This window comes from Clytia hemisphaerica, unplaced genomic scaffold, assembly GCF_902728285.1.
Source record: "Clytia hemisphaerica strain Z4C2 unplaced genomic scaffold, Clytia hemisphaerica genome assembly, whole genome shotgun sequence".
In the NCBI taxonomy this organism is placed as follows: domain Eukaryota; kingdom Metazoa; phylum Cnidaria; class Hydrozoa; order Leptothecata; family Clytiidae; genus Clytia; species Clytia hemisphaerica.
In genome coordinates, this window is record NW_027104529.1 from 1,097,890 (window position 1) to 1,110,119 (window position 12,230).

A 12,230-nucleotide genomic window follows, 5' to 3' on the forward strand; every position below is an offset into this window, starting at 1 on the left:
TTTCAACTTATAGCTGCATTATAGTGAGAATCCCTTTATAATAGGATTAAGGTTAGCTTATGGAAAAATCTGCTTATTACTCGTCGTTTAATGGTAAATGCTTCTTTTAATTGACTGTACATTGGAGTAATGTCTCTTTAAAGTTCAGTGTTTTTTGTATGTCGAGTGTTATGCTTGCGATATTGTAATCATTAATTCGCGTGTTTACAAACGACTTATTGCTGAGAGTTGTTCGCGAGGAAATTTGAGACGAGATTTGCTGTGACCATGTATTAGCGTGTTTAAAGGGCCATGACGCATTCGTTTTGAGGGGAATTCTTTATTTGGTTGATTTCCGTGGAAAGGAATTTACTACCAAAGATTTCAAGAGAGAGCAGGGGGTTGGTTGCTTTGTAGGTTCTATGATGGATAGCCAAGTAAGTTTTATTTTGTAAATTTCGATAATTAAAGTTAATTAAATTTGCTAAAATAAACTATGGCTTTGAACGAGCATATCTCTGGATGTAATCTTGCATTTTTGACGACTTGGAAGCTTACTTTGTCTCTGTCTTACATCTTTACAGTGCAGGTCAAGATCGCGGAAGCCCCAAAACCTCCAAGCCGTTTCCCGTCACTTGAAATTGAAAATACATAAATTAAGCTAAGACCCTATATTAGACCCTTAGATTGTCTATAGTTTTTACTGTATTGTATTTTAAACAATGAATATTTAGGTCAATCGACATCGGATACTTTGCATATGATCATGAATAAAACTCCTGAGTAATTTGGAAAAAATAGAAGGGTGATCTTTTAAGGCTTATTTTTCCAGAAAAAAAGTCAGCCAGAAATATTTCCTTTCCTCTGGCCTTCTCCATTATTAATTGGAATCAAGCTGATCTGGTCTTTTTGTCACCTTTGCACATCAAAAGCAATTAATTTCAAAGGAGGATTACAAATTAGAAGGACTTTGCACATAAGAATTTAACGCATTAATCTTCACGTCTGATCGAGATTAAGAATTAAAAATAGAATGGCCTCATTAATCAATTTCTTCCTCTGAACATACAGATTCGTTATTTTCTACCGCAATCTGAAAATGAAAATGTTTATTTGGGAAAGTTTGGGTTCACAAATAACTCAGCGATAAAGGCGATCATTTTGTATCCTTTATTTCAGCAAAAAGAAGATGTTCCCTTGGTGTCCGGAAAACATTACGTTCATCCGTCCGAAAATAAAATCTCCAAAAAGTTATCATTGGTAAGAAAGGATTTTTCATCTTCCTATCTCTGCTTGCAAATTATATCTCAATCAACGAGTTGAAATTTATAGACTAGGCTCGGATTTTTCAGTTATGAGCCACTACTCAATGTAGGTCATCTCTTTTTCAACGGTCGGCACGTTTTTATTATAAATGACCATCATCGAGTAGTGCTATAACTAGGGTCCCAGCTGGCACACAACGTTGTTTCAACGTTTATCTACTGTTTACAACATCCATATAATGTTAGATGAACGTTGAAACAACGTTGTGTGCTAGCTCGGGTACCACTTTTCTTTCTTAATATTAATATAAAAGATTGAGGAAAAGTCTTTGGTTATAGAGTCAGAGATCTTGACTTAGGAAAATGTTAATATGTTGTGTCGAGCTTCTGTATCCATTTTTAATTTCATCATTGGTATTCTTAACTTTTTTTACAAAAATCATCCTAAACCAGAACATGCAACACACATCTAAGTTAGAAATAAATATCATTTATGAGTAAGGTTTGAGCGTTATGCGGAGGAGGGATAATTGATAATGTGCAGTTAGAAATGCTCTAAAAAATGGCATTCCTAGGTTTACTTGCCAAACTCCATGATGGTAATATTCTTAGTAAATTCTTATTTTTTTGGCCAATTTCATAATCAATAATCTTAAAGAGTACTTTCTTATATAAAAGCATGTATCATTTTGAGATTAAGTTTAACTTGAGTTTAACACACATAGAAACCAACTAATCCAGATTAATTTTTCAAGTAGATTACCAAGTCTATCGGGTAGATGAGCGTGGTTTCCACTCTCTCTATTCTAACTAAATAAATGATTACAATTCCAGACCCTAATTTCCTCATACATTCGTTGTTCCTTATTTGTGTATAGCTTACAAAAGTGTTACTTCTATAAACAATCCAATTGAAATATGTCTCCGAAAAGATTGTTTTCCTTTCGAAGGACCTCGCCTCTTTTGGAATTAGGGAAGGAAAACATTCCAGTACTTCTTGAGTCTAAGAATACACGCTTTTTTTTTTAATAAGAATACACTTTATAAGAATGTCCATGATGAAAATGGACAAAAAATTAAGAATATGGTAAGAATATTGCCATCATGGAATTAAGCAACTGAACCTAAGATTGCCAATTTCGATCTTAACCTAAGAATACCGTAAGAATATTTTTTCGATGATTTTCGCCAAAAAGTTAAGAATATCCATGATGAAATGAAAAAACACCATTCTTATAAAAAAAAGCGTGTAGAAACTTAAAGGGAAATAAACTTATAAGCTTTTTGTCGGCTTTCTATAAAGCTTGACCCAGGGTTCCAGGTCCACTATGATATGGAATGACATGAAAACGAAAGTGCACTTGACCCATGCTAATTTGAACTCGATCGAACGGGAAATCGATTTTGTTCGAATACAGATAAATTCGAATTATAGTTTCACCTTGAGGGGAACTGAGAATTAGTTCAAATTATAGAAATATTTGAATGATCGGAGTCCGAATTAGCGAGAGTTCACAGTAGTAGACAAAAGTTGGGCTTTTTCACACCCTTACGTTCCCCATCGACTGTTACTGTGCAATTTGGAAGAACTTTATCAAACCCTGCATGTCAAAAAATAAACCTGCATGTCTGTCACTTTCATTGAGCGCCCTTCCCGCCCATTTATCCCTCCTAAGCTCTAAACTCTTTTTTTCACCAATAAACGTACAGGTTTTTACATGTTTTGTCAATATCTCGTGATCCTCATTAACTGGCTTAACTTTTCATTTGTGATGTCTTTGGCACTTCATTGACATAAATGCAAACTTGTATGACATTTAATTAAAAATCAAGCGACAGATATGATGTCATCAAACACTCACGTCAATTTCAATAACACATGAAATCTCATACCTAAACACAATTTTTTAATTGATTTTCAACTTGAATTAGCCTTCCAACGAAGGATTCCTATTTTAAGAGTATCTGTGGACCCTTGCAGTCACAACTGCATAATTATCCCAAAAAATTAAAAATGTCTGGTACAACTGAGAAGCCTTATATAATCTTTATAGAACGTTATTGTAGAAGAGCACGTAAAATACGTATGCTTTTTTTATAAGAATGGTGTTTTCCAATTCATCATGTTTATTCTTATAGCAGAATATTCTAATGAAAGAAAAAAGCGTGTAGTCCAGGCTAAGCGAGAAAGATTTTGCATTTAACGAAACTACCATTTTAAGAGGGAAATAATTAACCAATTAGTAACCATGAGAAACGGCTTTACGTTTTTACAAGCCTCATTATGGAGTAATTTCCTCATTTTATCTTGAAAGTTTGTGGTACATTTTGAAGACCGTTTTAAAGTAATTTTTGCAGGTCCTAAGTGGAGATAATTTGGACAGTTCAAATTGTTTTACTGAATGAATTATGTTGAAATTGTCGCGTGTGTTTTTGAATGGGGAGATAAGAGATGAAGTGGAAAATCAGAGATGGGTATTTCGTGTTCAAACTTCGGTTTTACATTCTGAATTCAAACAATTCAATCCCACATTCTGAATGGAGCGCTGTTACTTTTCCTCTTACTTGGAGTCTCTATAATTCGAACGCACATAGGGAACACAAATTTGTTCGAGTTAAGGAACTTTCGAGTTATGGAGTAAGGTTTACAAGGCATTGTTGACTGAAGGGATCGTAAAACTTGTTGGCGTTAAGAAGACATATTCGTGTCAAAGAGACTCCTCTGTAGAGTCAGAGAGTCAGAGAGTCTGTATGGGCCAGTTTGTGTGATATTCTGAGTCAGTAAAACTTATTGGATTACTTGTAGGCTTTACCGAGCTAACCAATTTTTATTCGTTGGAGATACTGTCATCAGGAATGAAGAGCGTTGTCAATATCTGGAACGGTGTCAGTTTTCTTAGATGTTTGAGATTTTTAGGCTTTATGGAAAAGACGGTTGTACCAGTGGTTTTCAGTGTATTCGACTGGTCATAATTGTCATGGTTCGCACAGAAACATCTGCAATGTCTTCCACGGACCCAACAGCTGATTGGTTGCAAGTGATGTACAATCAGCTGTTGTATCCGTGATGTAATGTCAGAAGACATTGCAATAGTGCATATCATGAATCTGCCAATTGTTCATACTCTTAAATGCACTAAAAAAGTCAAGGTGTATATTATATGAAAAATGCAAAAAGTGCTCCCTATGATCAAATTAGAGCAATTATTGAAGATTTCTAGGCTCTTCTTTTTTAATGAATATTAAAAACAGGAGTAAAAAATTCCATGACTAGCAAACATTAAATTCAATTGAAGATATGTTCTTATCATATTGACGTCATCTTTCGGTAACCTATCAGCAGTTCGGCTTTATTTGACCCGCGTCCGCCATTTTATATTCGTTGATTTTCTTGGCTCGTGTATCTTGACTAGACTAATTAAAACTTCCCTTTGTTCTGACATCAAAAGGTTTTCTCTAAACATTATTTATTTTGATCGAAAATAAGCCCGGGAATAACATACAGGCTCTACGCCAAAGTTGTTTTGTTTGCGAATTATATCTTTATAAGAAAATATGCTAGAATTATCCGTCGAGTCCTTCAAAATGTTACAGCCTCGATCGATCTAGGACTGTATAAAGAAAATTAGCTCTTACTGTATCGACCCCATTTGCTGTAAAAATAACCCGTTACATATTGAAGCATCCTCTCACTTCTTCTATAAATTAATACAAAATCGATACCAGGGAGTGTCCAATACTTATACGCTAATTTATACGTGAAATACATTCAGGTAAAGAGTAAGGACTTATGTGAACTTAGAACTTCATCCACCGCCGACTTTGGTGATATTGTCTGAGGAACTCGACGGTCTCTAGGTCTAAATTATATGAATCTGTCAAAATATTTTCAAGGTTGTCAGCATGAGTACAAGCAATGTATGAGATGTTTGAGATCTTATAAGCAAATTTATTTGAGTCTCCAAGTTTACCGAAGCTCCTTCCATGGCAAAGAAAAACAATTAGAGGAGCTCTTCTCTCTTCCACAGAATGGAAGTGATGTCAGCAAAATTGATAGGTCAGAGGAAGAGGTTTTGGTAATTACAGGATTTATACTGAAGAAATTGTATCGTAGTATGAGATAGTGTTGCAGGAAATTTCAATGTTGATATCAAAATGCGTGTATGTATGTGGAAGAGAATTATGTTTTATTTTGATGAGTGTTCAGTTATTATTAGTAGAGATTTTGAAAGTGATGTCATTGAATTTAAGTCGAGTTTAACGGTTTTCGTTACAATAACTCTTAATAATGATGATGAAGCTTGTGAGTTTTATATGAAAAAAGACTTTTCATTCTCTTGCTTGAGGAGAAATATATTCAGTGATATGAATTTACGTTAGGGAAAATTTAATATCCAATGTAATATTCGGGTTTCTATCATTTGGTAATCGAGCCGTCCTCGACGATTTGCGATAACCCTTCACCTTGGACTTTGGTACATCTCTGTCTCGCGCCGACCTGGTGGAATTTCTTCCTGCAGTTGGGATGTTTTTGGAGGGGCTATTTTTCATTGAATTTCAAATAGGGATGAAAGCAAAGTCAACTTCCCAGTGGGGCTTAAATTCTAGGGCATTTTTCCTATCAGAGACAAGATTTTAGCCAAATTTTTCAGTCGGGTCCCACCGGGTCTGTGACATAGGGGTGTCTAGCTATTAGAATATTAGTCTTCACTTTTGTCCTATGGATTTTCCTGTCTTTTGTCATTGCATTGAAATATTTCAGTTTTTCTTACTCGTTCTTGCTTGGTAAAAAGTGAAAACTAAAAATATACATTGAAACAACCAATATTTTGACTTTTTTGGATTTGGGTGATAGAATACGAAGAGAGGATGTTGTTGGTGAAATATGGTGATGATTAGGAAGCAGTCTTTGGTAAGAAATATTAAACATTAAACACCCTTCCCAGCTGACACGCAATGTTGTTTCAGCGTTTATCTAATGTTCAAAAGGTTCATATAACATTAGATAAACGTTGAAATAACGTTGTGTTTCTGCGCTGGCACAGTATCCCTGGCTTATTAACCCTCTTCTAAAAAATACATAATGAAAGAGAGGGGGTTCAAATTTACAAGGTTTGGATAGCGTCAAATCTTTTAAGCCGTTGTATTGACTGATTACATTTTGACGTCATATAACCCTTGTTAACTCGAACGCAACCTTTTTGCGATGAAAGGATTGAGATGTGCATCGTGTCTAGTCCCATGATTTTTATCTTATGTCTGGGGATTATTTTCAAAGAAAAACAAGAATCACAAAATTGCGACTAAATATTTCCTTAAAAATGAAGGTCATTATTGACATATACTAGCAAGTAGCTGTCGCTAAGAATACCCCGCAGAGCTTCCTATCGAAATATCCCTAAGTAAGCAAAATTACGCATGTGTAGGTTTTAAATTCGTTTTATCGATAAGAAAGCTTGGTTTCAACTTTACTTTTGAGATGACATGGGATAGACGGTCGCTCACTTCTCAAAAAGAGAATCTATCGCTCACATGTTATCACAGTGAAAACGCCAAAAATTCTGAAATTTATTCGATTCTTATAGAGTAGACACTTATAATAAAAATAAATATGCTCATCTTTTTGCCATACTTTGTTTACTTTGTTTACTTTGTAAGACTTAATTACCGAAAGATATATTGCCTTCAATCAAGAGTTATTGATTTGATTCTTATAAAGTAGATGCTTATAATAAAAACAAATATGCTCATCTTTTTCGCCAACCTTTGTTTACTTTGTAAGAACTTGATACCGAAAGGCATATTGCCTTCAATCAAGAGTTATTGATTTGATTCTTATAAAGTAGATGCTTATGATAAAAATAAATATGCTCATTTTTTTATCCATCCTTTGTTTACTTTCTAATAACTAATTACCGAAAGATATATTGCCTTCAATCAAGAGTTATTGATTTGATTCTTATAAAGTAGATGCTATAATAAAAATAAATATGCTCATCTTTTTCGCCATACGTTTTTACTTTGTAAGAACTAATTACCGAAAGGCATGTTGCCTTCAATCAAGAGTTATTGAGTGGATTCTTATAAAGTACATGCTTACAATAAAAATAAATATGCTCATCTTTTTCGTCATACTTTGTTTACTTTGTAAGAACTAATTACCGAAAGGCATGTTGCCTTCAATCAAGAGTTATTGAGTTGATTCTTATAAAGAAAATTTTTATTGTAAAAATAAATATGCTCATCTTTTTTGCCATCCTTTGTTTATTTCCTAATACTTAATTTCCGAAGATATATTGCCTTCAATCAAGAGTTATTGATTTGATTCTTATAAAAGTAGATGCTTATAATAGAAATAAATATGCTCATCTTTTTCGCCATCCTTTGTTACTTTTGTAAAACTAATTACCGAAAGGCATGTTGCCTTCAATCAAAGTTATTGAGTTGATTCTTATAAAGTAGATGCTTACAATAAAATAAATATGCTCATCTTTTCGCCATCCTTGTTTACTTTCTAATAACTAATTACCGAAAGGCATGTTGCCTTAAATCAAGAGTTTATTGATTTGATTCTTATAAAGTAGATGCTTATAATAAAAATAAATATGCTCTCTTCTTTTCGCCATCCTTTGTTTACTTTCTAATAACTAATTACCGAAAGATATATTGCCTTCAATCAAGAGTTATTGATTTGATTCTTATAAAGTAGATGCTTATAATAAAAATGATATGCTCATCTTTTTTGCCATCCTTGTTTACTACTTTGTAAGACTAATTACCGAAAGGCATGTTTGCCTTCAATCAAGAGTTATTGAGTTGATTCTTATAAAGAAATTTTTTATTGTAAAAATAAATATGCTCATCTTTTTCGCCATCCTTTGTTTACTTTCTAATAACTAATTACCGAAAGATATATTGCCTTCAATCAAGAGTTATTGATTGATTCTTATTAAAGTAGATGCTTATAATAGAAATAAATATGCTCATCTTTTCGCCATCCTTTGTTTACTTTGTATAAATAATTACCGAAAGGCATGTTCCTTAATCAAGAGTTATTGATTTGATTCTTATAAAGTAGATGCTTATAATAAAAATAAATATGCTCATCTTTTTATCCATCCTTTGTTTACTTTGTGAGAACTAATTACCGAAAGGCATGTTGCCTTAAATCAAGAGTTATTGATTTGATGCTTATAAAGTAGATGCTTATAATAAAAATAAATATGCTCATCTTTTTTGCCATCCTTTGTTTACTTTGTAAGAACTAATTACCGAAAGGCATATTGCAATCAAGAGATATCGATACTTATAATGTGTAGACTTTCTTTAGGCGCTAAAACGGGCGTCAGTCAGGGCGTACGAAGGCGTTTTGACACTGAAAATTATTATTATGGAGAAAGCCCGTTTTAACAAATATTTCCCTTTTGGAAAACGGGAAATATTTAATAATCAAACTAGCTTGCAACAAACGATCTGTTTATCACGGTGTGCAAATACTAGTAAGTAGCTGACGCTATGGAGATGTTTTGAACTTAAAAGATCCCCAAAGATTTAGATAAATTTGGCCGTACCAAGAAACAAGTTTAAAATATCCTAGGGGTAATAACAAGGGGCTCGGTTTTTAACTAAACAAATGAAAAGATGAAATAAATCAAGCGCTGTACTAATATCAAGAAAGGAAAATACAGTAAACATATTTTAAGGTTTAGGTCCGACCCCTTCATGTCTAAGGTCCAGATAAAGAGAATGTACTCAAACAAGAATACACTTCACACGTACTGGGCCAATGTTTTTGTGAGTATGACTTGCTCACACCCCTGTATTGATTCTTATAAAGTAGATGCTTATAATAGAAATAAATATGCTCATCTTTTTCGCCATCCTTTGTTTACTTTGTAATAAATAATTACCGAAAGGCATGTTGCCTTAAATCAAGAGTTATTGATTTGATTCTTATAAAGTAGATGCTTACAATAAAAATAAATATGCTCATCTTTTTCGTCATACTTTGTTTACTTTGTAAGAACTAATTACCGAAAGGCATGTTGCCTTCAATCAAGAGTTATTGAGTTGATTCTTATAAAGAAAATTTTTATTGTAAAAATAAATATGCTCATCTTTTTTGCCATCCTTTGTTTATTTCCTAATACTTAATTTCCGAAAGATATATTGCCTTCAATCAAGAGTTATTGATTTGATTCTTATAAAGTAGATGCTTATAATAGAAATAAATATGCTCATCTTTTTCGCCATCCTTTGTTTACTTTGTAAAAACTAATTACCGAAAGGCATGTTGCCTTCAATCAAGAGTTATTGAGTTGATTCTTATAAAGTAGATGCTTACAATAAAAATAAATATGCTCATCTTTTTCGCCATCCTTTGTTTACTTTCTAATAACTAATTACCGAAAGGCATGTTGCCTTAAATCAAGAGTTATTGATTTGATTCTTATAAAGTAGATGCTTATAATAAAAATAAATATGCTCATCTTTTTCGCCATCCTTTGTTTACTTTCTAATAACTAATTACCGAAAGATATATTGCCTTCAATCAAGAGTTATTGATTTGATTCTTATAAAGTAGATGCTTATAATAAAAATGAATATGCTCATCTTTTTTGCCATCCTTTGTTTACTTTGTAAGAACTAATTACCGAAAGGCATGTTGCCTTCAATCAAGAGTTATTGAGTTGATTCTTATAAAGAAATTTTTTATTGTAAAAATAAATATGCTCATCTTTTTCGCCATCCTTTGTTTACTTTCTAATAACTAATTACCGAAAGATATATTGCCTTCAATCAAGAGTTATTGATTTGATTCTTATAAAGTAGATGCTTATAATAGAAATAAATATGCTCATCTTTTTCGCCATCCTTTGTTTACTTTGTAATAAATAATTACCGAAAGGCATGTTGCCTTCAATCAAGAGTTATTGATTTGATTCTTATAAAGTAGATGCTTATAATAAAAACAAATATGCTCATCTTTTTCGCCAACCTTTGTTTACTTTGTAAGAACTTGATACCGAAAGGCATATTGCCTTCAATCAAGAGTTATTGATTTGATTCTTATAAAGTAGATGCTTATGATAAAAATAAATATGCTCATTTTTTTATCCATCCTTTGTTTACTTTCTAATAACTAATTACCGAAAGATATATTGCCTTCAATCAAGAGTTATTGATTTGATTCTTATAAAGTAGAATTGATTTGATTCTTATAAAGTAGATGCTTATAATAGAAATAAATATGCTCATCTTTTTCGCCATCCTTTGTTTACTTTGTAATAAATAATTACCGAAAGGCATGTTGCCTTAAATCAAGAGTTATTGATTTGATTCTTATAAAGTAGATGCTTATAATAAAAATAAATATGCTCATCTTTTTATCCATCCTTTGTTTACTTTGTGAGAACTAATTACCGAAAGGCATGTTGCCTTAAATCAAGAGTTATTGATTTGATGCTTATAAAGTAGATGCTTATAATAAAAATAAATATGCTCATCTTTTTTGCCATCCTTTGTTTACTTTGTAAGAACTAATTACCGAAAGGCATATTGCAATCAAGAGATATCGATACTTATAATGTAGACTTTCTTTAGGCGCTAAAACGGGCGTCAGTCAGGGCGTACGGAAGGCGTTTTGACACTGAAAATTATTATTATGGAGAAAGCCCGTTTTAACAAATATTTCCCTTTTGGAAAACGGGAAATATTTAATAATCAAACTAGCTTGCAACAAACGATCTGTTTATCACGGTGTGCAAATACTAGTAAGTAGCTGACGCTATGGAGATGTTTTGAACTTAAAAGATTCCCCAAAGATTTAGATAAATTTGGCCGTACCAAGAAACAAGTTTAAAATATCCTAGGGGTAATAACAAGGGGCTCGGTTTTAACTTAAACAAATGAAAAGATGAAATAAATCAAGCGCTTGTTACTAATATCAAGAAAGGAAAATACAGTAAACATATTTTAAGGTTTAGGTCCGACCCCTTCATGTCTAAGGTCCAGATAAAGAGAATGTACTCAAACAAGAATACACTTCACACGTACTGGGCCAATGTTTTTGTGAGTATGACTTGCTCACACCCCTGTACCATTTTTATATCTAAATATTTCTATCTACTAGCTGATGCTGATTCAAATCACATTCAATTAAAAAAAACTCATTAGCCCATTACGCCCTGGGATGAAAATCTAAATACCCTGGGGAAATATCTTTTTCTGTCTAAGATAGTTTCTGTTCCGCGTGGTTGGAACACTAAATAGCGGCGACTTCCGTTCCAAAAGATTTGAAATGACGAAGAGTTTCGTCAGTCAGTTAATTACACAGATATCTTATATGAAAAACTGGATAGACCACTCAATCTTTTTCAGGCTCCAAGAGTTGAAGGTGAATTTGTTTCTGTAATACAATGACGTCAAAATCTTGAGACCAGCACAAGCAAAATCATGACATTCCTTTATTAAAGATAGTACATAAGTTGCCTTTACTGAGGATGGAAATGGTCCTTCTAGTGTTTTGTGTAAGATATCTGTGGTTGGTTGGTTATGAAATTGATCTCATCTCGCGGTTTTCTTTCGTCCACTGATCCAACGAGATTATTCCAGTGCATTGTTCACTTAAAAAAAGTTCAATCGGTTTTTATTGACGAACGTTTGCGTTGAAAAGCAATTAGTGGAGATAGTTATGTCAAAAATCTCCCCTTATGCTTGCTATTTTCTCGTCAATCTGTGTGTATGTGAGTTTGTTGTCTGACAATCAACAGAGTGAGAGACTGTTTGGAATTCATATTGTTAAATCTCGATTTGAAACGACTGGTTTATCACGGCATGTTTCACTGTTTTCTTTTCTAAAAAAGGGGGCTGTCATTTTTATCAAAAGATGGATTTATGAACTTTACATTTTTCTTTTAACGTGTCCACGCTAAAGAAATTAGACCTACTTATTTCCTGAGTAGTTGATATAAACAAAGCATATCG

At 32.9% G+C, this 12,230-nt stretch overlaps 1 protein-coding gene across 3 annotated transcripts in view; it reads left to right on the top strand.

Annotated features, from left to right (window-relative positions):
- LOC136822157 (uncharacterized) overlaps positions 1–12,230 on the top strand; it is a 96,170-nt gene that overhangs the window by 71,700 nt on the left and 12,240 nt on the right. The window contains exons 1-2 of one of the 3 annotated variants that reach the window (XM_067078396.1): positions 124–416; positions 1,159–1,239. In XM_067078396.1, the coding sequence (XP_066934497.1) occupies positions 402–416; positions 1,159–1,239 (96 nt within the window). In that variant the 5' untranslated portion in view covers positions 124–401. Of the gene's footprint in view, positions 1–123; positions 417–1,158; positions 1,240–6,101; positions 6,157–12,230 lie in introns of those variants that run through there. The other 2 variants (XM_067078398.1, XM_067078397.1) reach the window with 2 other exon arrangements.